The sequence below is a fragment of the Triturus cristatus genome, chromosome 3_2, assembly GCF_964204655.1.
Source record: "Triturus cristatus chromosome 3_2, aTriCri1.1, whole genome shotgun sequence".
Classification (NCBI taxonomy): domain Eukaryota; kingdom Metazoa; phylum Chordata; class Amphibia; order Caudata; family Salamandridae; genus Triturus; species Triturus cristatus.
In genome coordinates this window covers 277,037,023-277,061,166 of record NC_140584.1, presented here as the reverse complement: position 1 = coordinate 277,061,166, position 24,144 = coordinate 277,037,023, and the positions used below count along the sequence as shown (strand labels likewise).

General features: G+C 47.6%; 1 protein-coding gene across 2 annotated transcripts in view; it reads left to right on the top strand.

The window, feature by feature from the left end:
- The window catches only part of PTPRU (protein tyrosine phosphatase receptor type U), an 849,745-nt gene that overhangs the window by 281,182 nt on the left and 544,419 nt on the right, over positions 1–24,144 (top strand). For both annotated transcript variants that reach the window (XM_085647595.1, XM_085647594.1), the window contains exon 2: positions 22,866–22,994. In XM_085647595.1, the coding sequence (XP_085503721.1) occupies positions 22,866–22,994 (129 nt within the window). The remainder of the gene's footprint in view (positions 1–22,865; positions 22,995–24,144) is intronic.

Genomic DNA, 24,144 nt, shown 5'->3' with positions numbered 1-24,144 from the left:
CGAACCCCTCGCCAGTCCTGGCGACGGGGTTAGCATTCCCCCCTTTTAGAGGGACACGACATGGAAGTAACCTTGAACCCCGGTTAAAGTTGACTCAAGCCTCAGCATCACAAAATGGATGCTGCCACCAGACACAAGTCTGACCTCCTGCTGCTGGGGGACCTTCCAGCAAGGGGAGCTTGGACAAAGGGTTTCCTGTCGAGGGCGGTGTTAGCACCATCCCAGACAGGGTTTGTGTATCCCAGGTAGGCAGGGCTGAAAGGAAGGTGATTGCAAGTGGCACCCCGGTGCTCACTGTGCATAGCCCGGCTCAAACCAGTTTCGGGGGCACACCAGCCCCTGAGCTGGCGCGAAGCCGGACAAAGGATAGGGGTGTAACCACCCCCCTCCTGGCTCCACCCATAGGTAGAACCTAGTCACGGGCCAGCCCCTTTTCTTAGAATAAAGGTAGGAGCGAGTCCCCTTCCCAAATTGGATAATCAGATAATCGGATAACTCCGAATCACGAACCACTTTCCACAAAAGGAACTCTTGACTATTTCTGAAGACTCTCCCTTGTGGCTAAGGAGTAGCCACCCTGCACCAGCAGGCACCACCTAAGCGCTTGCGGTTTGCTGTACGTCTCCTACGGATCAAGACTGCCCAGCTCGACGAGACCCGAGTTCCCTGCCATCTCTGACCTTTTACCTACCTTATCAGCCCAGCTGAGAGTCATAGGTGTGACGAGACCTGCGGGACCGGCTATCTTCAGAACCTGCACGACGCTTATCTAGCACGCCCACCGAGGGACCCTCGAGTGAGTGCACCTAGGGTTTGAGAAGCCCTAAACCCTGAGCAGCTCCAGCATCGAAGTCTGTCTCCCCAGCATCCACGAGATCTGCGTGGGGGCCCTTCCGCTTCTTGCTGTTCCCAGCGTTGTCCGACCACTTGCCGACCGGCTTGTGGCCCTCTTCACGACGCTCCAAGATTATTTGCATCACCGGTCTGGTTGCCCCAGACTGGCTCTTGCTCCCCTTCAACAGAGGAGTACCACGGACCCTCCTGGTCCACTCCCGACGCCATCTTGACTCCCCCGCTTGGGTTGCCACTGCCAAGATCCGCTGCCCCTTCCTGGGCCCAGCATCATCGACAGCAGACACCTTCGTGGGACAGCTCGCCCTCCATCCTGGTCGCCGCCGCGCCTCCTGGTCCGAGGAACAGCCGAGTCCGACGTCACCCACTCACCTGGTCGAGGTGACTTCAGCCGGTACCCCCCTGGTACCCACACGATCGCTGGCTAGCGGTTGAGAACTGAGTCCCCTCTGCTTTCAGGTTTCCTTCATCACCGATCCAGGCTTGGATCGCTCTGAACATCGTCACTGGTCGCCTGCCAGCAACTTCTTCTTTCAGGCTCCTGAGACTACACGAGGACTCCCGACATCTTGCCGAACTTCACGCAGCCGCAGCCTCCGGGCTAGGTAACTCGAGCATCTCGGTGCTCCATCGCAGGTTCGCTCTACAAGTGTCCAGTCCCTTTTTCGTTTAGTCCCACTGATCGGAACACTCCGGAATCAGTACCTCCAGACTCTAACCATTCGCATTTCACTGTTAGTGTAGATGGTTTCTCGTGCCCCTCGGGCATTTGTGTAAATTGTGCAACTGAAGTATTTTCCAAAGAGTTTTGTAGTGTGCTTAGCTCCCTGACTCATAAAGAGCCAGGGTAGTCTTGTTATAAATAAATATCCTTTTATTTTCATAACAACTTGTGTGGTGTCCTTTCACTTGGTGTTCAAGGGGTATATGTGATGGTAAGCCAATCAACAGAAAGGGGCCCCCCAAAAAAAAACAAAAATAGAGGTAGAGACAATGGGGAGACTAATTCAGAAAAAACGGAGAAGAACTCTACCCTATTTATCAAGAAGGTACACAGTATCAAAAAATATCTTTAGATGCCAGCTAGAGACACACAAAGGAAAGAGGAACAAAAAACATACAGTTGTATACATATATAGGGCCACACACAGCAATAATTGAGATTTTTTACAAATATTTATTGCATTACTTTAAATAAATGTTGTAAATAAATATGATACATTAATGGCTATTTAATAAGACAAATTCAGAGAAACGATACAAATGCAAAAAAACAGATTTCAAAAAACACAGGTTCCCACTTCAAGGAAGGAAAGATCTAATCATATACACATTCATTCACACCCAATCACACACATTCATCAAGATATATATAACTGTGCTGTTAATGCAAAAACTGAATGAGTGGTAAACACCAAGGACCCAGCCCTCAAGGAGGTCTTCACAGAGTTACTCAAGAACACAAATGAGTATGGAAAATCTAGATGGAATAAGGATTTCAGAGGAAGACGATATGTCTGAATATTAGGTCCAATATCAACGATCAAGGGGGCGGGGCTCTTGGGAAAAACGCCGACGCGCGTTTCGGTGAAACAACTCCGAGGAGCGGAGAACCACCTTCTTCAGGGCGAGAAACAGAACCACACAAATCAAAAACGGGACCTGCGTTGATAGAAGAAACAAAAATCCAGAAGGTGAGCTTTACAAGATTTAGGATGATTTTAGCGATTTGCAGGCAGGAAGAAATACAAATCCAGGAAAGCCCTGGGGTAATAACAACGCTAGATAATCTACACGCCAGGAGTTTCAGAAAATCGATGCAGGCGGAAGTGCTGCAGCGAAGAAACCTGTTGCTTGTTGAATCGCCGCTATATACAAAACACACCAAAGAGCATCATTATACTCCGTGCGGGAGAAAGCAGAAATACTACACGGTGTAAACCAGATTCAACGATGGATGCGTGAAGCTGGTGAAAAACGGCCGAAAACCGATGATAGACTCAGTCCTTCGGCGGGCGTCCCAAACGGATAGACCAACTGCCTTATTCCAGACGCCGCTTCAGAGACGTTGGTCTATCCGTTTGGGACGCACGCCGAAGGACTGAGTCTATCATCGGTTTTCGGCCGTTTTTCACCAGCTTCACGCATCCATCGTTGAATCTGGTTTACACCGTGTAGTATTTCTGCTTTCTCCCGCACGGAGTATAATGATGCTCTTTAGTGTGTTTTGTATATAGCGGCGATTCAACAAGCAACAGGTTTCTTCACTGCAGCACTTCCGCCTGCATCGATTTTCTGAAACTCCTGGCGTGTAGATTATCTAGCGTTGTTATTACCCCTGGGCTTTCCTGGATTTGTATTTCTTCCTGCCTGCAAATCGCTAAAATCATCCTAAATCTTGTAAAGCTCACCTTCTGGATTTTTGTTTCTTCTATCAACGCAGGTCCCGTTTTTGATTTGTGTGGTTCTGTTTCTCGCCCTGAAGAAGGTGGTTCTCCGCTCCTCGGAGTTGTTTCACCGAAACGCGCGTCGGCGTTTTTCCCAAGAGCCCCGCCCCCTTGATCGTTGATATTGGACCTAATATTCAGACATATCGTCTTCCTCTGAAATCCTTATTCCATCTAGATTTTCCATACTCATTTGTGTTCTTGAGTAACTCTGTGAAGACCTCCTTGAGGGCTGGGTCCTTGGTGTTTACCACTCATTCAGTTTTTGCATTAACAGCACAGTTATATATATCTTGATGAATGTGTGTGATTGGGTGTGAATGAATGTGTATATGATTAGATCTTTCCTTCCTTGAAGTGGGAACCTGTGTTTTTTGAAATCTGTTTTTTTTGCATTTGTATCGTTTCTCTGAATTTGTCTTATTAAATAGCCATTAATGTATCATATTTATTTACAACATTTATTTAAAGTAATGCAATAAATATTTGTAAAAAATCTCAATTATTGCTGTGTGTGGCCCTATATATGTATACAACTGTATGTTTTTTGTTCCTCTTTCCTTTGTGTGTCTCTAGCTGGCATCTAAAGATATTTTTTGATACTGTGTACCTTCTTGATAAATAGGGTAGAGTTCTTCTCCGTTTGTTCTGTATATGTGATGGTAAACAGCTGGCTTAACACGCCCTCTAGAGTTTAGCCTAAGACTGCTCGTATCCACGCTACTAGGATAGCTGGTCTATAAGGTTGACTTGCAACCAATCATCAACAAGGGTCGTTTGGAATGATACACAGTGATCACTAGAATAGTGAGCACTACATATCAGGCCAACTTCTCACATTGGTGAGCAGCGGTTGGGATTTGAGCTTGCTGTTGTTTTACCACACACGTATCCTAAGAATATCGCAGTGAAAGATCACATAAGTACCCAGGTACATATAACTTAACTTAGAATACTCCGAGTTCTACTGAACCGGCTGTTGTAGTGTAACAGGGCTTAGCACACCCTGACTACAACTCTTAGCAAGGGATCAGTAGGTAAACCCATAGTGTAGGTAGGTGCAACACTTACACCTCACTAGAAAAGCATGTCGGTCCACGGAGAGTCTGCAGGGACTCCCTTAGTGGTCAGTGACCCTCCACAGGTCGTGTCACGATATGCAACTCTTAGCTTCAAGGAGATGAGACAACTGTGTGCCTCCAGGAAGCTAAACCAGGGTTCTAACCCTACCATCGCAATACTGATAGGTCTCTTAGAGGCGTACGATGCTAGGAGGTCCTCTAACACAGGTCCCCCCAGTGCAGATGGGAACATGCCTCCCTTAGAGGGAACCCTCGGTGACCCAGACCTCGACCTCCACACAGAGGAGGAGGACGAGGACGAGGACGAGTTATCGGGAGACGAGGCAGACAAAGGTCCAGTGGTAGTCGGCAGGCTTACAAGGACCAACTTAAGCAGGCATGAGAATGGAACTGGGGGAGCCCCGGGCCCACGCTCAAGCAGGCTTAACCTTGGGAACGGACGAGCTAGGTCTCTCTCCAGAGGCTCTGGCAGATCGGTTCATACACATGTCTCTCAGGCATCTTCTCAGAGAGGAATGACTTCCCCTCAGAGGAGGGAGCATGAAGCGAAGATGCGGGAGGTCAATCTGAGGATCGAGCGGGAAGAACTTGCCCTCGCCAAAGAAAGACTTGCCTTGGCCCGAGAGCAGAAATTAAGTGGGGTAGATCCCACTGGTGGCAGCATTCTCAATAGAGAGAAAGACAGGGGTATAGACACTAGACACCTGAGTAAAATAGTGCCCCCCTTTAAACAAGGGGACGACATCCACAAGTGGATAACTGCCTTGGAGAGGGCCTGCACTGTCCAGTGCGTCCCCCCAAGTCAGTGGGCAGCTATACTGTGGCTTTCCTTTGAAGGTAAAGGAAGGGACAAGCTCCTCACTACAAGAGCTGAGGATGCTAACAACTACCAAGTCCTGAAGAACACACTGATTGATGGGTTCGGCTTAACCACGGAACAGTACCGGGTGCTGTTCCGGGACACCCAGAAAATTCAGTCTCAGGATTGGGCTGACTTTGTCGATTGTGCCACTAAGGCTTTGGAAGGCTGGTTGCTGGGTAGCAAGGTTACTGATTACACAGGATTGTACAATCTTATCATGCGAGAACAGATTTTAAACAACTGTCAGAACCAATTGTTGCATCAGCACCTTGTCGACTCGGATCTGACCTCTCCCCAAGAATTGGGAAAGAAGGCAGACAGATGGGTCAGAACAAGGGTCAAGCAGAACCAGAATCAGAACCAGGGTGGTCAGAAGAAAGCAGACCAAAAGGGTAACAAGAACGAACAAAATGACCAGAAGTCTTCGACAGGTCCCCAACAAACCAAAGAGGGTGGGGGTCAGGCTTCACAGAAGAAGAAGACTCAAGAAGGCCAGTCAAAAAGGTGGTGCCAATACTGTAAAAGTAAGACTCACTGGTTTAGTGAGTGCACCAAGAAAGGAGGGCAAACCCCTGCCACTGCAGCCCCTAAGGCACCTGCGCCCCCTAGTACAGTCAGCAGTGGTAGTGCGCCTCCCAAGGCATTAGTTGGGTTAACCTTGGGAACCGAGGGGAGTGACGACTTAGTCGGCACGCTCACTCAGGCCGTCCTTGTCTGTACAGGGGATATGGATATGTCCCCTGATGCCAGTCCCAATACTTTGGGCAAATACAGACAGACACCTTTGATAAATGGAAAAGTGGCTCAGGCCTACAGGGACACGTGTGCCAGTGTCACCATGGTGACGCCTAACTTCGTGGACCCTGGACAGATCATGCTAGGTACCAGTTACCTAGTGACCAATGCCAGCAACGTCACTACCAATCACAGTATGGCAGTTGTTGATTTCTCCTGGGGAGGGGTAAGTGGCCCGAAAAAGGTTGTGGTTAGTTCAGACCTCCCCGTAGAATGTCTGTTGGGCAATGATTTGGAAACGTCACAATGGTCAGAAGTGGAGCAGAGGACTCACATGGAGATGTTAGGCTTGCCAGCACATGTCCTTGCTGTGACCAGGTCACAGGCCAAAAGATGCCCCACTGAACAGGTGCTGGATCCTGGAAGAACGGACCAGACACCTGCCAAGAAAAGGAGCAGTAAGGGTAAGGCTTCGCCTTCCCCCTTGCCCCAGGTCGTGGATCAAGTCTCCGAGGAGGCTGACCTTAAAGAACTGAGGGAAACTGAGCCGCAAGAGCTTGAACCTGGCCAGGTTGAGTTTCTGGGCTCAGGGGGACCCTCCAGGGAAGACCTGGGGAAGGCACAGTTAGACTGCCCCTCACTTGAACCCCTCAGACAGCAGGCCGCTGCTGAGGCTGCAGGGAACGCCACAGGTACCCACAAAGTGTACTGGGACGATGGACTCCTGTACTCCGAGGCAAGAGACCCCAAACCTGGTGCGACCAGGAGGCTGGTCATCCCCTTGTCTCTGAGAGGTTTCCTTCTCACCTTGGCCCACGAGATTCCCCTTGCAGGTCACTTAGGCCAGAATAAGACTTGGGACAGAATTGTTCCACACTTTCACTGGCCCCACATGTCCGAAGATACGAAGGAGTTTTGCCGCTCCTGTGTCACTTGCCAAGCCAGTGGTAAGTCAGGTGGCACGACCAAGGCCCCCCTCATACCACTACCAGTGGTGGGGGTACCCTTTGAACGAGTGGGGATCGACATTGTCGGACCAATGGAACCCCAGACAGCATCAGGGCACAAGTTTATACTGGTGGTGGTGGACCACGCCACCAGCTATCCTGAAGCTATTCCCCTTAGGACCACTACAGCACCTGTGGTGGCACGGGCCCTACTTGGAGTGTTCTCCAGAGTGGGCTTCCCTAAGGAGGTCGTCTCAGACAGAGGTGCAACCTTCATGTCGGGATATCTGACTGCTATGTGGAAGGAATGTGGTGTCAACTACAAGTTCACCACACCCTATCACCCACAATGCAATGGGCTTGTTGAGAGATTCAACAGGACCCTAAAAGGGATGATTCACGGACTACCTGAAAAGCTTCGGCGGAGATGGGATGTCCTGATACCCTGCCTCTTGTTCGCCTACAGAGAGGTCCCGCAGAAGGGGGTTGGCTACAGCCCTTTTGAGCTTCTGTTCGGACATCCTGTAAGGGGACCCCTTTGTTTGGTAAAGGAAGGATGGGAGAGACCTCTCAGAAAGCCGGCATCAAACATTGTGGACTATGTGCTCGGTCTCCGCTCGCGGATGGCGGAGTACATGGAAAAGGCGTCTAAAAACCTGGAGGCGAGCCAAGAATTACAGAAAGCTTGGCACGACCAAAAGGCTGTCCTGACTGTGTACCAGCCTGGACAGAAGGTGTGGGTGCTGGAGCCAGTGGCCCCAGCAGCACTCAAAGACAAATGGTCTGGGCCCCACACGATCATTGAGCAAAAGGGAGAGGTCACCTACTTGGTAGACCTGGGAACTCCCCGGAGCCCCCACAGGGTGCTCCATGTAAACAGGCTCAAGGCATATGTCGACAGGGAGGGCATGGGCTTGCTCATGGCCACAGATGAGGGACAGGAGGAGGAGAGTGACCCTCTCCCAGACCTGCTCTCTCAGAACCCTGACGATGGATCAGTAGATGGTGTTGTCTTTTGTGGCAGCCTCTCTGGACATCAACAAGAGGATTGTAAACAGGTTCTTCAATCCTTTCGACATATGTTCTCTCTGACACCCAGTCAGACCAAGTGGTGTACCCATGAGGTCGACACTGGGGACAGTCTGCCCGTAAAGAGTAAAATCTATCGGCAACCTGATCATGTCAGAGACTGCATCAAGACAGAGGTGCAGAAAATGTTGGAGCTGGGAGTCATTGAACCCTCGGACAGCCCCTGGGCTAGTCCCGTAGTGCTCGTGCCGAAACCTCACACCCAGGGCGGTAAGAAAGAGATGAGGTTTTGCGTGGACTACAGAGGTCTCAATGCGGTCACTAAGACTGACGCCCACCCGATACCAAGAGCAGACGAACTTATCGACCGGTTGGCCTCGGCCAACTACTTAAGTACGTTTGACCTGACAGCTGGGTATTGGCAAATCAGGTTAGCTGAGGAGGCCAAGCCCAAAACAGCATTTTCTACCCCGGGTGGGCATTATCAGTTCGTGGTAATGCCCTTTGGTTTGAAAAATGCACCTGCCACCTTCCAAAGGCTGGTGAATCGAGTTCTCACTGGGTTGGACGACTTCTGTGCGGCGTATCTGGACGATATCGCTGTCTTTAGCTCCACCTGGGAGGATCACCTGGTCCACCTGAGGAAAGTGTTAGAGGCCCTGCAGAAGGCAGGCCTCACTATCAAGGCCACCAAGTGCCAGATAGGGCAGACACAGGTTGTATACCTGGGCCACCTTGTAGGTGGAGGCCAGGTTCAACCATTGGAGAGCAAAATACAGGCCATCCAGGACTGGGCTCCTCCAACCACCCAGACTCAGGTTCGAGCTTTCTTGGGCCTGACTGGTTATTACCGGAAATTTGTCAGAAATTATGGATCCATTGTGACCCCGCTAAACGACCTGACAAGTAAAAAGATGCCAAAAAAAGTTCAGTGGACAGCAAGCTGTCAGAAGGCATTCGATGACCTAAAGCAGGCCATGTGCACAGCACCTATCCTAAAGAGTCCAGACTACTCCAAACCATTCATTGTCCAAACAGACGCTTCGGAGCTGGGTGTGGGAGCTGTTCTATCGCAACTGAATTTTGATGGTCATGACCAGCCCATAGCTTTTATTAGCAGGAGGCTGACCCCCAGAGAGAAGAATTGGTCAGCTATTGAGAGGGAGGCCTTTGCTGTGGTTTGGGCCCTGAAGAAGTTGAGGCCATACTTGTTTGGCACTCACTTCAAGATTCAGACCGACCATAAGCCCCTCTTGTGGCTAAATCAAATGAAGGGTGAAAACCCCAAACTACTTAGGTGGTCCATTTCCCTACAGGGGATGGACTTCACAGTGGAGCATAGACCTGGCACTGATCATGGCAATGCAGATGGGCTCTCCAGGTATTTCCACTTAGAGCAAGAAGACTCACCTGGTCAAGGTTAGCTTATTGTCCCAAAGTTTGGGGGGGGGGGTCATGTAGGAGAGTAGGGTCTGCAATCCTATGATCACCCAGATTTTTTGCTTTTGCTTCATTGGTTTACGACTTTCTCCGGCTGTGGGCCTGCCAATCAGACCCACAGCCTAGCTGTTCTCTCTCGAAATTAACACACATGTACATTAGGTGCATCCACTAATTGGAACTGGGCCGCCTTGTCAGTCCCTGTCTCAGCATACCACAGGTATCCAGGGCATCGGTGTACCCAGGGCCTACCAGGGGCTGAAGCATGTATTATGCCACCCCTAGGAATGGCCGCCCAAATCTGACACAACTGGCTGCACGACAGCTGGGGCCACGTGGTGTAATCACCCGTTGCTGTAGGTGTAGTATTCCTACACCTAAACCCTAAAATGGACACATGGATTCCTATCAGTCACTCCTATAGCAGGCCTTATCAATCCTGAAGGCAGAGTGCAGGGAATCATGTGGGACGGTGCTCTGGCGCGAGCTGAGCCCGTCGACGGCTTGCGGAACCAAGTCCTAATAGCCGTTCCATGGTGACGCGGGCCAACTACTTTTAATGCATTATAATCCTTGCGGTTATTTGCTAACTTTGGCATCACATCACCTACCCATGTCGAGTAAGGTGTCATACGAATGGGAATACGAACCCCTCGCCAGTCCTGGCGACGGGGTTAGCATTCCCCCCTTTTAGAGGGACACGACATGGAAGTAACCTTGAACCCCGGTTAAAGTTGACTCAAGCCTCAGCATCACAAAATGGATGCTGCCACCAGACACAAGTCTGACCTCCTGCTGCTGGGGGACCTTCCAGCAAGGGGAGCTTGGACAAAGGGTTTCCTGTCGAGGGCGGTGTTAGCACCATCCCAGACAGGGTTTGTGTATCCCAGGTAGGCAGGGCTGAAAGGAAGGTGATTGCAAGTGGCACCCCGGTGCTCACTGTGCATAGCCCGGCTCAAACCAGTTTCAGGGGCACACCAGCCCCTGAGCTGGCGCGAAGCCGGACAAAGGATAGGGGTGTAACCACCCCCCTCCTGGCTCCACCCATAGGTAGAACCTAGTCACGGGCCAGCCCCTTTTCTTAGAATAAAGGTAGGAGCGAGTCCCCTTCCCAAATTGGATAATCAGATAATCGGATAACTCCGAATCACAAACCACTTTCCACGAAAGGAACTCTTGACTATTTCTGAAGACTCTCCCTTGTGGCTAAGGAGTAGCCACCCTGCACCAGCAGGCACCACCTAAGCGCTTGCGGTTTGCTGTACGTCTCCTACGGATCAAGACTGCCCAGCTCGACGAGACCCGAGTTCCCTGCCATCTCTGACCTTTTACCTACCTCATCAGCCCAGCTGAGAGTCATAGGTGTGACGAGACCTGCGGGACCGGCTATCTTCAGAACCTGCACGACGCTTATCTAGCACGCCCACCGAGGGACCCTCGAGTGAGTGCACCTAGGGTTTGAGAAGCCCTAAACCCTGAGCAGCTCCAGCATCGAAGTCTGTCTCCCCAGCATCCACGAGATCTGCGTGGGGGCCCTTCCGCTTCTTGCTGTTCCCAGCGTTGTCCGACCACTTGCCGACCGGCTTGTGGCCCTCTTCACGACGCTCCAAGATTATTTGCATCACCGGTCTGGTTGCCCCAGACTGGCTCTTGCTCCCCTTCAACAGAGGAGTACCACGGACCCTCCTGGTCCACTCCCGACGCCATCTTGACTCCCCCGCTTGGGTTGCCACTGCCAAGATCCGCTGCCCCTTCCTGGGCCCAGCATCATCGACAGCAGACACCTTCGTGGGACAGCTCGCCCTCCATCCTGGTCGCCGCCGCGCCTCCTGGTCCGAGGAACAGCCGAGTCCGACGTCACCCACTCACCTGGTCGAGGTGACTTCAGCCGGTACCCCCCTGGTACCCACACGATCGCTGGCTAGCGGTTGAGAACTGAGTCCCCTCTGCTTTCAGGTTTCCTTCATCACCGATCCAGGCTTGGATCGCTCTGAACATCGTCACTGGTCGCCTGCCAGCAACTTCTTCTTTCAGGCTCCTGAGACTACACGAGGACTCCCGACATCTTGCCGAACTTCACGCAGCCGCAGCCTCCGGGCTAGGTAACTCGAGCATCTCGGTGCTCCATCGCAGGTTCGCTCTACAAGTGTCCAGTCCCTTTTTCGTTTAGTCCCACTGATCGGAACACTCCGGAATCAGTACCTCCAGACAATAACCATTCGCATTTCACTGTTAGTGTAGATGGTTTCTCGTGCCCCTCGGGCATTTGTGTAAATTGTGCAACTGAAGTATTTTCCAAAGAGTTTTGTAGTGTGCTTAGCTCCCTGACTCATAAAGAGCCAGGGTAGTCTTGTTATAAATAAATATCCTTTTATTTTCATAACAACTTGTGTGGTGTCCTTTCACTTGGTGTTCAAGGGGTATATGTGATGGTAAACAGCTGGCTTAACACGCCCTCTAGAGTTTAGCCTAAGACTGCTCGTATCCACGCTACTAGGATAGCTGGTCTATAAGGATGACTTGCAACCAATCATCAACAAGGGTCGTTTGGAATGATACACAGTGATCACTAGAATAGTGAGCACTACATATCAGGCCAACTTCTCACAATCAATACCTGCTAGGTTCATAACAATTTTAACCCACCTAGAAATTGAACTGGAAGAGATAGCTTTGTGGGGTTTAACAAAGGAGATGAGTAATTGAGTCACACTAGGAGGACGAAGAGAATTCATTCTAGAATCGTATTCTTTCATACAGTCAACCACACAGAGTTTAGGGCAAGAATCAAAACGAGGGTAAAAGATGGAATCGGACATGGTCTTGGTTCTTCTGAAGAGATCAAAGTTTACTCCGAACATGTTGCATGATCGATTAGATATTTCAAGGGCTTCAACATCAGAGACTCTATGACAGGAAATTAAGCGAAGTAAGGTAGCGAGTTTGATGTAAAGGTTTTTATTGTTTAGAAGGGTATTAATAGGCCAGTTTGTAAAAAGGTCAATAATTAAGTTGACATCCCAGAGGGATTGATATCTGGGTCTAGGAGGTCTCCTGAGTCTGATGCTTTTGAGAACTCTGCAAATAATTGCGTTTTTACCAATTGTCTTACTATTGACGAGGGAATGACCAGCGGAGATGGCAGATCTATAACAATTGATAGATCTATAACTAAGGCCTCGTTCGAATTGTTCTACCAGAAAATTGATTATGTCAACGATAGGTGCTTGAACGGAGTCCAGGTTCCTTTCCAAGCACCAACGAACCCAAGATTTCCAAATGTTGTTGTACCGGTAGTGTGTACCGGGGGCCCAAGACTCACCGAGGAGAGTTGAAGCTGTTGACGAAAGTCTTGAGAGATCATTGGATCTCCTGACACTCTCCAGGCAAGAAGGTTCAGTTTCCTTGATTGAACCATGGGGTGAAGATGACCGTCTATGTCTGTAAGAAGGTCCACAAGGAAGGGAATTAGGAATGGAAGGTTGTTACTAATCTACAGGGCAGTTGGGAACCAGGCTTGAGAGGGCCAAAAGGGAGTGATTAAGACGATTGAGCACCGATGAAGTCTGACTTTCTGAAGGACCCTCTGGATCATAGAAAAGGGGGGAAAAGCGTAACCGTTGCTGCCTTGCCAAGGTTGCAGGAAGGCATTCACTGCCAGAGCACCCGGGTCTGGCATCCAACTGTAATAATTCTCGATTTGGAAGGTTAGCCTGCTGGCAAAAAGATCTATTTCCAGGGGACCCCAAAATGTGTTGATAGAATTGAAGACGGAGGCGTTGAGTTTCCAGTCACTGAAGTCTAAGAGGAACCTTGAGTTCCACTCTGCGGATACATTGGATTTGCCTGGGAAATATTCGGCTCTTAGAGATATTTTGTGTTCTAAACAGAACATCCAAAGTGTCTTGGCTAGGTTGGAGAGGTCTGAAGATTTGGTGCCACCTAGCCGATTTATGTAGGCAACAGCGGAGATATTGTCCATTTTTAGGATGATGGACCTGCCCTGAATGGATTGTTTGAAACTCATCAAGGCATAGAGGCCGGTCGTCAATTCCAAGAAATGTATGTGATGTGAGGATTCTTCTAGAGACCAGATTCCGCCAGTGTTCTGGCCTTGGAAGCAAGCTCCCCAGCCATGAAGGCTGGCATCTGATTCTAAAATGAATTCTGAAGTTGAGCCAAATATTGCTTTCCCATTCCATGCCTCTAGGTTGTCTAACCACTAGATCAGTTCTACTTTTGCTTCTTGGTCTAGCGAGATGAGGTCTCCGTACCAGAGGCCCGATTGAAGGGCTCTGGCTTTCACTCTCTGAAGGGCACGATAATTTAATGGGCCTGGAAAGATAGCTTGTATCGAAGAGGAAAGGAGACCTAGTAACCTGGCTAGTTCCCTTAAGGGAAATTTTTGAAGTTTTAGGATGTGTCTTATTTCTTTCTTTATTTTTGATATTTTCTTTGGAGGAAGGAGAAGGAGGCATTTTATGGTATCTACGTTAAAACCTAGGAATTCCAAGTTTCTGGAAGGGGAAAGGATTGACTTTTCTTTGTTTATGATGAACCCCAGGTTTTCTAGTAAGTCCATCAAAGTTTTCAGGTCTTGAAGGATTTGACAGTGGTCCTGAGAGAGGATGAGAATATCGTCTAGGTATAGTATAATGCGAATACCTTTTTCTCTTAAGGATGAAGCGATTGATCTCATTACCTTGGTGAAACACCAGGGGGCTGAAGAGAGACCGAAGGGAAGGACTTTGAATTGGAAGATATGGTTTTTCCATAAGAATTGAAGGAAAGGTTGGTGAACTTTGGCCATGGGGATGGTAAAGTAGGCATCCTTTAGGTCTAATTTTACAAGCCAGTCTCCCTCTAGAAGTAGGTCCCTCAGGAGATGAATTCCCTCCATTTTGAAGTGTCTGTAAACAAGGTATTTGTTGAGATCTCTTAGATTTATGACGGGTCGCCAACCTTTGTCTTTCTTTTTGACAAGGAAGAGGGTGCTTATACATTTTTGCATCTCTAGGGGGACTTCTACTATAGCGCCCTTCTGAAGCATGGAGGGGATTTCCTCCTCTATTATCTTTTCCTGATCTAAGGTAAGAGACATTTCTCTCGGGAAAGAAGATTGGTAAGGAGTTTGGGTAAAGTCTATCATAAACCCTCTCACAGTATTTAAAACCCATGGGTCTTGGGTTATTAATTTCCAATTGTTGAAAAAGAGTTTGAGTCTCCCACCTACTTTGGGGGAAAGGGGATGAGGAGGGGAGGTAGGGATTGTACTCACTTTGGGTGTTGTTGTCGATGGATGCTCCGCGGGATCTGAAGTTTCTGGAACGAAATCCTCTTCCTCTTTGCGGAAAGAATTGAGGGGTGTTTGAGGGAGTGAATCCCCTTCCACCATATCCTCTTCCTCTAGGATAGGGCCTCCGGTTGAAGCGGCCGGAAGACTGGCCCCGTCTACCGGCCCTCCCGAAAATGTTATTTGAGTTAAAGACTCTCTTCGTGTTTTGGTGGGCGTTATCTAGGGCTGTAAAAGTCGAGACATATTTCCCTAGAGTTTTAATCAGGACTTCGCCAAAGAGCAAGCCCTTGGGGTTGATAGAGGGTTCTTTGTCGGCTAAGTCGCTTAGTTTCGGGCTAATTTTGGTAAGGACTACTCTTCTCCTCTCAGAGTTGAGGCTGGCATTAGCGTTACCTAGTAGAACGAGAGCTCTCTGGCTAAGGCCTCTAATGAGTTCTGTGTTAAGGGGAGTCCCATTAATGTAGCTTTCTTCCGTGACATCGATAATTCTTGCAAGGGGGCCCAGGATGTCTAGGACTCTATCTTAGTAGAAAAACCACAGGAGTTTTACCCATAGACCAAACTGAGATCTGGGTGAGTACAGTCTAAAAGCAACAATATCTCAGCAGGATACAATGTAATTACTTAAATCTATATGTACAAGACATTACAGTTTAGCGAACAAAAGAGAGGAGACTTCAAATAGTTCAATCCATGCGCCCGTAGGCGTCATATATTATACGAAGATCAGTAAATATACAGAACAGTTGTAACAGCACTGTAGGGTATAAATAGCCAGGCAACCCTAGTGATATGTGTACAAAGTGCTCGTGACAGTGAAGTAACGGCGCAAGTGACAACGTGAAAGATACCACAGCAGAAGGCGCAAAAGAATATACAGTATTTACAGATTAAAAGGTTCAAGCATCAACTTATTCAATGGTACAGTTCGTGATTTCAGTTATGTTAATGAACCAGGGGTCAGAGTACGCCTAGGGAGTTCGAGCTGGTGGGCAATGGTCGACGGCGTTTCGATCCTCTCAAGTTAGGATCATCCTCAGGACCTGGGTTGCCTATTTGTAGAGTGCTCTGAAGCGTATTGAATGAAGCGCTGGTGTAGCAACGTTGATGAAAAAGGACGGCGGTGGAATGAAGAGCAATTATAGGAAGGAGTCCATCGCGCAGTCGCTGTTGAATGGGGAGAACCGAGGACGTGCGGTTGGTAGTCACTCGGGGTTGGCTATGAATTCCGGGAAAAGAAACGAGGACGTGCGGTTTGTTCGTCACTCGAGGGACGGTGGAGCCGGCCCAGTCGATGAGCCAGGGGCATCAGAGGATTTCAGGGGTCAGGAATAAATCCGCAGTATCGGACAAGTCACAGTCGTGTACTCGTCGCGGTCAGTGCCAGGGACTGACCGCGAGCACTCTACAAATAGGCAACCCAGGTCCTGAGGATGATCCTAACTTGAGAGGATCGAAACGCCGTCGACCATTGCCCACCAGCTCGAACTCCCTAGGCGTACTCTGACCCCTGGTTCATTAACATAACTGAAATCACGAACTGTACCATTGAATAAGTTGATGCTTGAACCTTTTAATCTGTAAATACTGTATATTCTTTTGCGCCTTCTGCTGTGGTATCTTTCACGTTGTCACTTGCGCCGTTACTTCACTGTCACGAGCACTTTGTACACATATCACTAGGGTTGCCTGGCTATTTATACCCTACAGTGCTGTTACAACTGTTCTGTATATTTACTGATCTTCGTATAATATATGACGCCTACGGGCGCATGGATTGAACTATTTGAAGTCTCCTCTCTTTTGTTCGCTAAACTGTAATGTCTTGTACATACAGATTTAAGTAATTACATTGTATCCTGCTGAGATATTGTTGCTTTTATATAGGACTCTATCTTGGCAACCTTTTAGGGATCTCTCCATACCCTTTCTAGGGTCTCTTCCAAGTTTAAAGAGGTACTTGAGGAGTTCTGGATCAAGATTTGGAGTCTGGCAAGCTTTATCTCCGATGGAGGGTCGAGAGCATTCAGCTCTTAATAGGTTCTGAGCATCCCTGTCTAGGGGGTTCCTTAGCAATTTATTTATGAATTTGCTCACGAGGTCGAGAGGAATCCATTCTGAGCTCTTGGGGTGTTTAATATTAAGGGGAAAGAACATTTCTTGACCTAGGGGGTTTAAGATGGTATCTTTAGAAGAGTGAGGAAGGTCTTCATCGAGTGAGTTGGAATCAAGATCGTCTTGATCTATATCTAAGACATATTCATCGGGAGAATCAGAGGCATCATCAATATCAAGATCATCATCATTATCGACGAGGCCGTCATTTTGAGCACTTCGATATTTTGTGCCGCAGGGGACACCTGGATATTTTGTGCCGCTGAGGATACCTTTATGCGTTGTGCCGCTGGGGACACCTTTATGTGTTGTGCCGCAAGGGACACCCAAGGTAATAGAGGTGCAGTGACCTCCCATAAAAGTAGAGGTACTAGGACCTCCAGTGCTCTTGGGGATAAAATCTAAGTTTTACATTTTTTTAGTCTTTTTCCCCTTGTATTAGTGAGATCTTCGTTAGGGAGAGTATGTTGGTCTAGAGAGTTGTTATCCTCATCACATAGGAAGGATCTTTTAGATGTAATCACTTTAGACAAAGTCTCCAACATACAGGATCTCATTTCCTCGTGAATTATGTTTTTAAAACCCTCATTGTTTAAGTTGGGAGTAGGTGCGCTAGCCTCTGCTTCGTCTGAATCAAAGTCAGACATGATAGGTGGAAGTAGGAAATATAAAATGAATAGAGTATTCTCTTTCCTATTATTTATTTATTCATTTTAATATATGTTCTCTCTCTCTTTTTTTTAAATATAGTATAATAATAAAAATTAATAAATAATTGTATTTCTCCCCCTTTTTTTTTTTTTAGGTAAGGTAGGGGAATGAGGTTTTAAAAAATAATAATTATATTAATATAACTCTCCCGTCCCCTTCTTATTTTATTTGTTGGATTAAAGGCTAAGGTTAAGGCAAAGGATTAAGAATAGAAGCGTAGAAACTGCCACAGCTGATCAACTCCTTTCCTCCGGTGATCGTAAATGCGCTCGAGCGCGATCACCGGAGGCTGTTGACACGCTGGTTGCCAGGAAACAGGCAGCGCGTGGACAAAGGCCCGATAGGCAGCGTTGGAGTCAAAAATGGAGTCGAGGAATGTTCCCTGGCAACGCGACGACGTTAGCGTCGCGTTGCCAAGGTTCATTCCTCTAATCTTTGATGCGCACAGGCGCCGATGTTAAATCGTGTGAAAATGGGATCAGACCGGACGGCGAGGTGAAGCGAGAGCGGGACTGATCAGCGAAGCGGGCGGAGGATTGGTCAATGAAGTCCGGGTAGGAGGATTTTCAAAGGTGTATTGAATATAATACTAAACATAGATTTTAATTAGAGGGTAAGCGCATGGTCATAATCCAACCTCCATAAATTGGAGGTGGTAATGAGGACAATGGAGGAGGAAGAGAAAAGGGGGGGGGGAGGCCCAAACACGGACCGGATAGAGAGGCAGGACGTACGAAAGGACACAGATACGGTTTAGTGTGTGAAGAGAACACGGATATATAAACAGTATGGTAAGGTAAAGTGAAAAGTAAATTAGAGAAGGTACATTGTCAGCACAATATAAATTTAAGTTGGAGAAGAAATGTAAGAGAACTTATCTGCCTGGAGCCGCATTTAAAAGAGGCTGAATGTTGTGGGCTCATGCCTTTTATTGTTATTAACGTTCTATTTGGAACACTTGCTTTATGATGTATGCAGCTGCTTGGAGACGCATTAAAGGTGATAAGCATAATGTTAGCCTCCGGTCTTGTAATGAAATCCTAATATAGCATAGTGAGCTATTAACTGTCATCAAAGAGCTGCATGCAAACTGCATATAGTTTAGAGCGTTCTATCTTTTTGCACTGTCTTTTATTTCCTAATCTTGCAAAAAGGGTTCATTTGGGTAGAAATCAATTCGTATTATTAAAGAGAACCCCTAACAATGTTATGTTTTAAATTCTGAATTTGTGCTTTTCCAGACCATGAACTCTTAAACTATACTGCCTACCAGTATAGATACATGTGACTCCTACACCTTGTAGTCCGCTGTCTTATGTAGCATTTCTGTAATTGTACTTGTAATTGCATTTATCTAGCGCTTACTACCCCCTATGAGGCATCAAAGTCCTTTTTCGGAACCCATAAAGGATTAGTGGTGGATTAGTATAATGAAAATATGAAAGTAATTTGATTGGTGGATATGTTAGTTATTTGGATTGAGATGGGTAGTGGAGGGATAGAGAAGGGAAAAAGGTGTGCATTTATGTAGCACTTGCTAGCCCTGGGGGTGTTGAAGCTCTTTTTTGGTGAGTAGCATGCTATTTCGGAACCTATAAAGGATTAGTGGTGAATTAGTATAGGAAAAACTATGAAAGTAATTTGAGTAGTGGATATGTTAGTCAGTTATTGACACAACACAATGTCCAACAGACTGCCACTCCTATATGAAATCCACCATAACACTAGGCATCGACCGGTATGCCATGCCACATAGTGACCTGTGTGCTCATTATGGATTATCATGCCCACCGTACAGTCCCATTCATGTACAGTACCGCCCCCTTTTAACGGCCAGCATCTCACAATGCCTTAAGCATCACCCCTGTATGATGTCCATCATGTGGAAAGAGTCTTGAACTTCAAAGCTCGCTACGTGTACACTGATTTACACATGTATGATTGTCTCTGTGCCAACGTGTGTATGATCTAAAGTGCTCGGACACCCTGCACTGGTATGAGTGGCGCTATAAAACTAAATCAGTCTGAGAGAGAGTGGTTATAGAGACTTGAGGAGCACTGTTAAATGGTGGTAGTGCGGGAATACGTGGTAGATGTGGTCATGGGGGGGGGACAAAAAACATTGTCTCACAGGGCGCCACCAGTGCCAAAGCCGGCCCTGCCCCCAGACATCCCCTTTGAAAGTGCAGGCGGGTTGTACCCTGCACTGTGAAAACACAGAGCGGCTGCTCTGTGTTTTCACATGAATGCACAGCTGCCAGGGCTGCGCATTCACCATAATGGGGCGCATTGGCATTGTTTGCGCCCGGCGCACCTTTTCAAAGATGTGCTAGGCGCAAACAATGCCAATATGCAATACGGGAGGGACAGAGCTCGTGTGTGGAGGGTGCTTGGATACAAAACTTGACCTGTCTCACTCCAAGATTTCGGGGGCAGATTTGCATGGCCCATGCCTCGGGTATGGTGAGTCTCTGGAGCAATAGGTTTGTATTAAGGAGCTCATATAAAATACAGCATTAGCAGGACAAGTCTTTCAAAGGGGTGTGCTGAACAACCTTAAGTGGTAAAGAAAGTTAATTTTGTATGTTGCCTTTCACCCTGTTACCAATGAAATGTTGCCTTTCCATTGCCTTTAGGCGCTTCTGATGAGGGCAGAGACACAGAGTTCTCCCCTTTCCTACTCCACATATGCCACCCTGGCCAGTAAAGGTCTTCACGGTACTAAAAGGCCTTTGGAGATGGGTGGGCTCACTAGACTGGCACAATGATATACAATATTTATATACATTATTTCCACTTTAAAAAAAATCGGCTAATGAGATTGCCACATGGTCGGGAACCCAAGCTCTCCTCTCACTTCCCTCTCTGAACGGTACTGGCACACAGAACCGAGCCTTTCACCTCCAAGGATAAACAGCTTGGCAGCAGTGCCTCGATCCGGTGTCAGAATGGGCAGGATCAGAGGGCTGGCACAGGACGAGGACACTTCCACTGCTGTAGCTGGGTGGATCAGTATTGGCACAGGTGCACTATCACAGTTGATTACATTTGTGTTTCGTTGTACATAATAGTTTAGTATGCAAAGCAAGTGGGATGTTTGTGTATTGAAAGACATGTATCTGAAACAACAGATTCCCGCGATATGTAAAACCAAACACCATCTTTGGGTTATAGGACATCATGAGTAGGGCTGTATGGAATTTTCATATTTTCTTGATAATAGAAGCATAATCTCACACAAATTCTGATTCTTGAGTTACCTATTTTTTTTCTCCGAATTTCAGTCTTTCTTATACTTGAGTGGATGCACAGTTCTCACTCATAGAAGTCTTGGTTGGCGCAGAAATGTCACGCGTGAGCTGAGCTGCATGAAACTGATATCTTACATGCTTACTTACGTACTTGAGAGCATACTTCCACTACGATGGAAAGCCCAAAGGCGGAACTGAACGAGAATCCACTTATTTGCGGGGAAACGAAACATTTTACAAATTTGCCACCTCTAGTTACTAGACGGGGCTTAGCAGTGAGCGATCCAGATCAGCAATTATTTCACCATTGCAAGACGGGCGGGGACCATCGAACAAGAACCAATGTGGGCCATTTGTCATGGGGGGTACTTAAGAAGAAGCAGCCTCCAATGGTGATGCCCATTTTGAGCTGGCGCAAATGGGTGTGCCATGCTCTATAATCCCAGCAGTCCCTCAGTTAACTTGTCCTTGGTTTCTCAGGGTTAGGTTGCATATGCAGCCCTTCTGTGGGACCAACTTGCCATTCCATTGGGGGCAAACTAGGCTGGTAACTGTTTGGGCCTCCTTAGTGGAGAACTGTGCCTTTATTTAATATATCATTTTCCTTTGGGCGGGATACTGCTTGTTATTGATTAACTGTTTGGGCCAGCCTTGTTTTCCCAAAGTTCCCCAAGCAGGCAACCTATGCACTTAAATACGAGTGTGGTGCTCCAGTAAATAGTATGCTATCTGAAGGCTAAAATGTCAATGAAGAGCGACCCCTAAGCTTCCCTTCTTGTTTTCATTACTGTAGTGTGTGCACGGTTGGTGCCAGTAGTCAGGGCTGGCTTTAGCGCTGGTGGGACCCGGTGCGAAAATCATTTTGGGGCCACCACAACCCATGACCGCCTCCTCGGATTCTTTAACTACCACCAGGCAAAAGTGCTCTTCATCTCTCCAATTATAAGTTATTGCTAAACACAGTGCCCCCCTGAGGTCAGTGCCCCCTCTATAGGTCAGCGCCCAGTGCGGTCGCGCTGTCCTAAAGCTGGCCCTGACAGTAGTGATTCCAAATGTTTTGTGGCTGCACGAAAAATGACAGTTTACCATTTGGACACTCCCCCCCCCTCTCCTAACAGCAAATCAGATTTCGAGGCTATCTGTTGGAATCTGACATTGTTTTGTGTCTTTTGATGGTAGACCATAAGCAGTGCTTAATTTGAACCGGTGGTTGCCTTTGAAAACCACTGGCACTCATTTTTGGGGTCCAGCAACTTTCTTCCCCATTAGCCATTTACCGAGAGCGAGAGGGGAAAATACACAAAGCAAAAAGACGGAGGTTAGAGTAAGACTGAATAATGGGAACAAAGGGAGGAGGGAGAAACCTGCCAACATGAGATAAAGGGAAGGGGGTGTCTTGACTTACGGTTAAGTATAGAAGCCTGAGGTGAATTCAAGACTATGCAGCCATGATATTCGGTGCGCTGTCATTTAATTGCACCGGCTGCTGGCTTCTGAGAAGAGCTTTAGGCACACCTTCTATTACAAATTAAGCACTGCTTCCTGCCCTTGGTGTGTGCCGTTTCAAAATGTTCGGTTTTGCATGCAGGAATCTATTGTTTTTAATATAAAATAAAAAGAGATTTACATCCCACCTTTTCTCTTTCCTGGCTTCTCATTGGTTCCTGTGCGTGCCACTGACCTTTCCTCCTTTTCTATTGGCTGCAGCATATTTTTCCTGCATTTACCAATGCTTGTTCCTCAACTACTTCTCTTCCCACTGCTGAAATACTGTAAACATCTTCTTTGGTGAAACTATATTTGCATAAAGTTTTGCCTTTTAGTCTATTTATATTTTAATTTATCACCTGGAGAGATTGAGTGATTTGCATAAAATCTCAGGATGTTATGTGGCGTCACCGAAACTTGAACCAGGATCCCCAGCTCTGAAGTTATCAGCCTGTGTTATCTGTTATCTTTTTTTCTTCCAACGACGATTGATGAAAACAGCTCGTTAGTCATTACATAGGCGAAACCGATGCATTACCAATGCCTTTTTCTGTATTTTGTCCTCGTACCCCTTTGCTGTGCTGATTTCTCTCCCTGCTTCCTTCTTCAGCCGGCTGCACCTTCGAGCAGGACGGAGACACCAGCCAGTGTGAATACAGCCAGGGCGAGGATGACGACTTTGAGTGGGAACTGGTGCGCAACTACGGCATGCCTCATGTGGCTTCTGACCTTCCTCACGGTAAGCTAACTCTTCGCTCCTCTCTCGCACGAGCCAAACCTCTCTGTATAAGCAAGCCTTTCTAATATCACCTTAGCAGAAGCCTCCATTTCCTATCTCACCTTAGCAGGAACCAGCTCTTCCTGCACGACACTGCTGGAAACCAACCCTTCTTACCTCACCTTAGCAGAAGCAGCCCTGCCTACAACATGCTGGTGTAGGTCGACCCCACTCCTACCTCTCCATAGCTGAAGCCAATCCTGACGGCTCCCTGATGCTGGAAGCCATTTCTTCCTACCCAATCTTAGCAGGAGCCCATCCTACCTACTCTGTAAGATTAGAAGCCAGCCCTTCCTACCTCACTTTAGCAGAAGCCAGCCCTGCCTACTCCATGGTGGTGGTAGTCAGCCTTTCCTACTTCATAGTAGAGGCCGGTCCTACCCGTATCCATGTTATTGGAAGCCAGCCCTTCTACCTCTCGTTACTATAAGCCAGCCTTGCCTACTCCATGCTGCTGGAAGCCAGTACTTCCAACTAACCTTAGTAGAAGCCGCCCTCTCGTAACCCCCTCAGCAGAAGCCGCCTATTCCTACTCCACGCTGGTGAGCGTCAGCCCTTCAGTTCCCACTGATACACAGAGCTCACAGGCTCAGCCTGTAGACAGAAGAATTGTCCTTAGTGTTAGACAAACCTTAGAGGTTACTATTGCTTTTACGGAAACGTACAGGTTCAAATAGCAGAAGTATCGCTTCGTTAAAGGACTCTTGTAGTCTTAGGTCGCAGTAGTGATGAGAACATGACTACCGGATCCGGTGTAAATATATTTAGGAACGGCGCTTATTTTGCCAACGCATCAAGGTGTTGCATTCTTAAAATGCCCACCAGTTTCCTGATTAAAGTACATTTATATATTTAGCAAATTGATTAATTTTCTATCCAACATCGGATTGCTATTGCCTTAAAATATATCAGTTTTACTAACAAGGTACCAGACTTTCACTTTGGGTACAGTATATAAAGTAACTTCACCCAAGGAAACCTTGTTTTCTATTCTAAAAAACGCCCCCCCCCCCTCCCCGGACAAGTTTCTATATGTAGTATATATGTTCCTTTGGCACCCAATATTTGATTCATCCTGCCTTGCATAAAGATGTATCGCCATACCATGGTT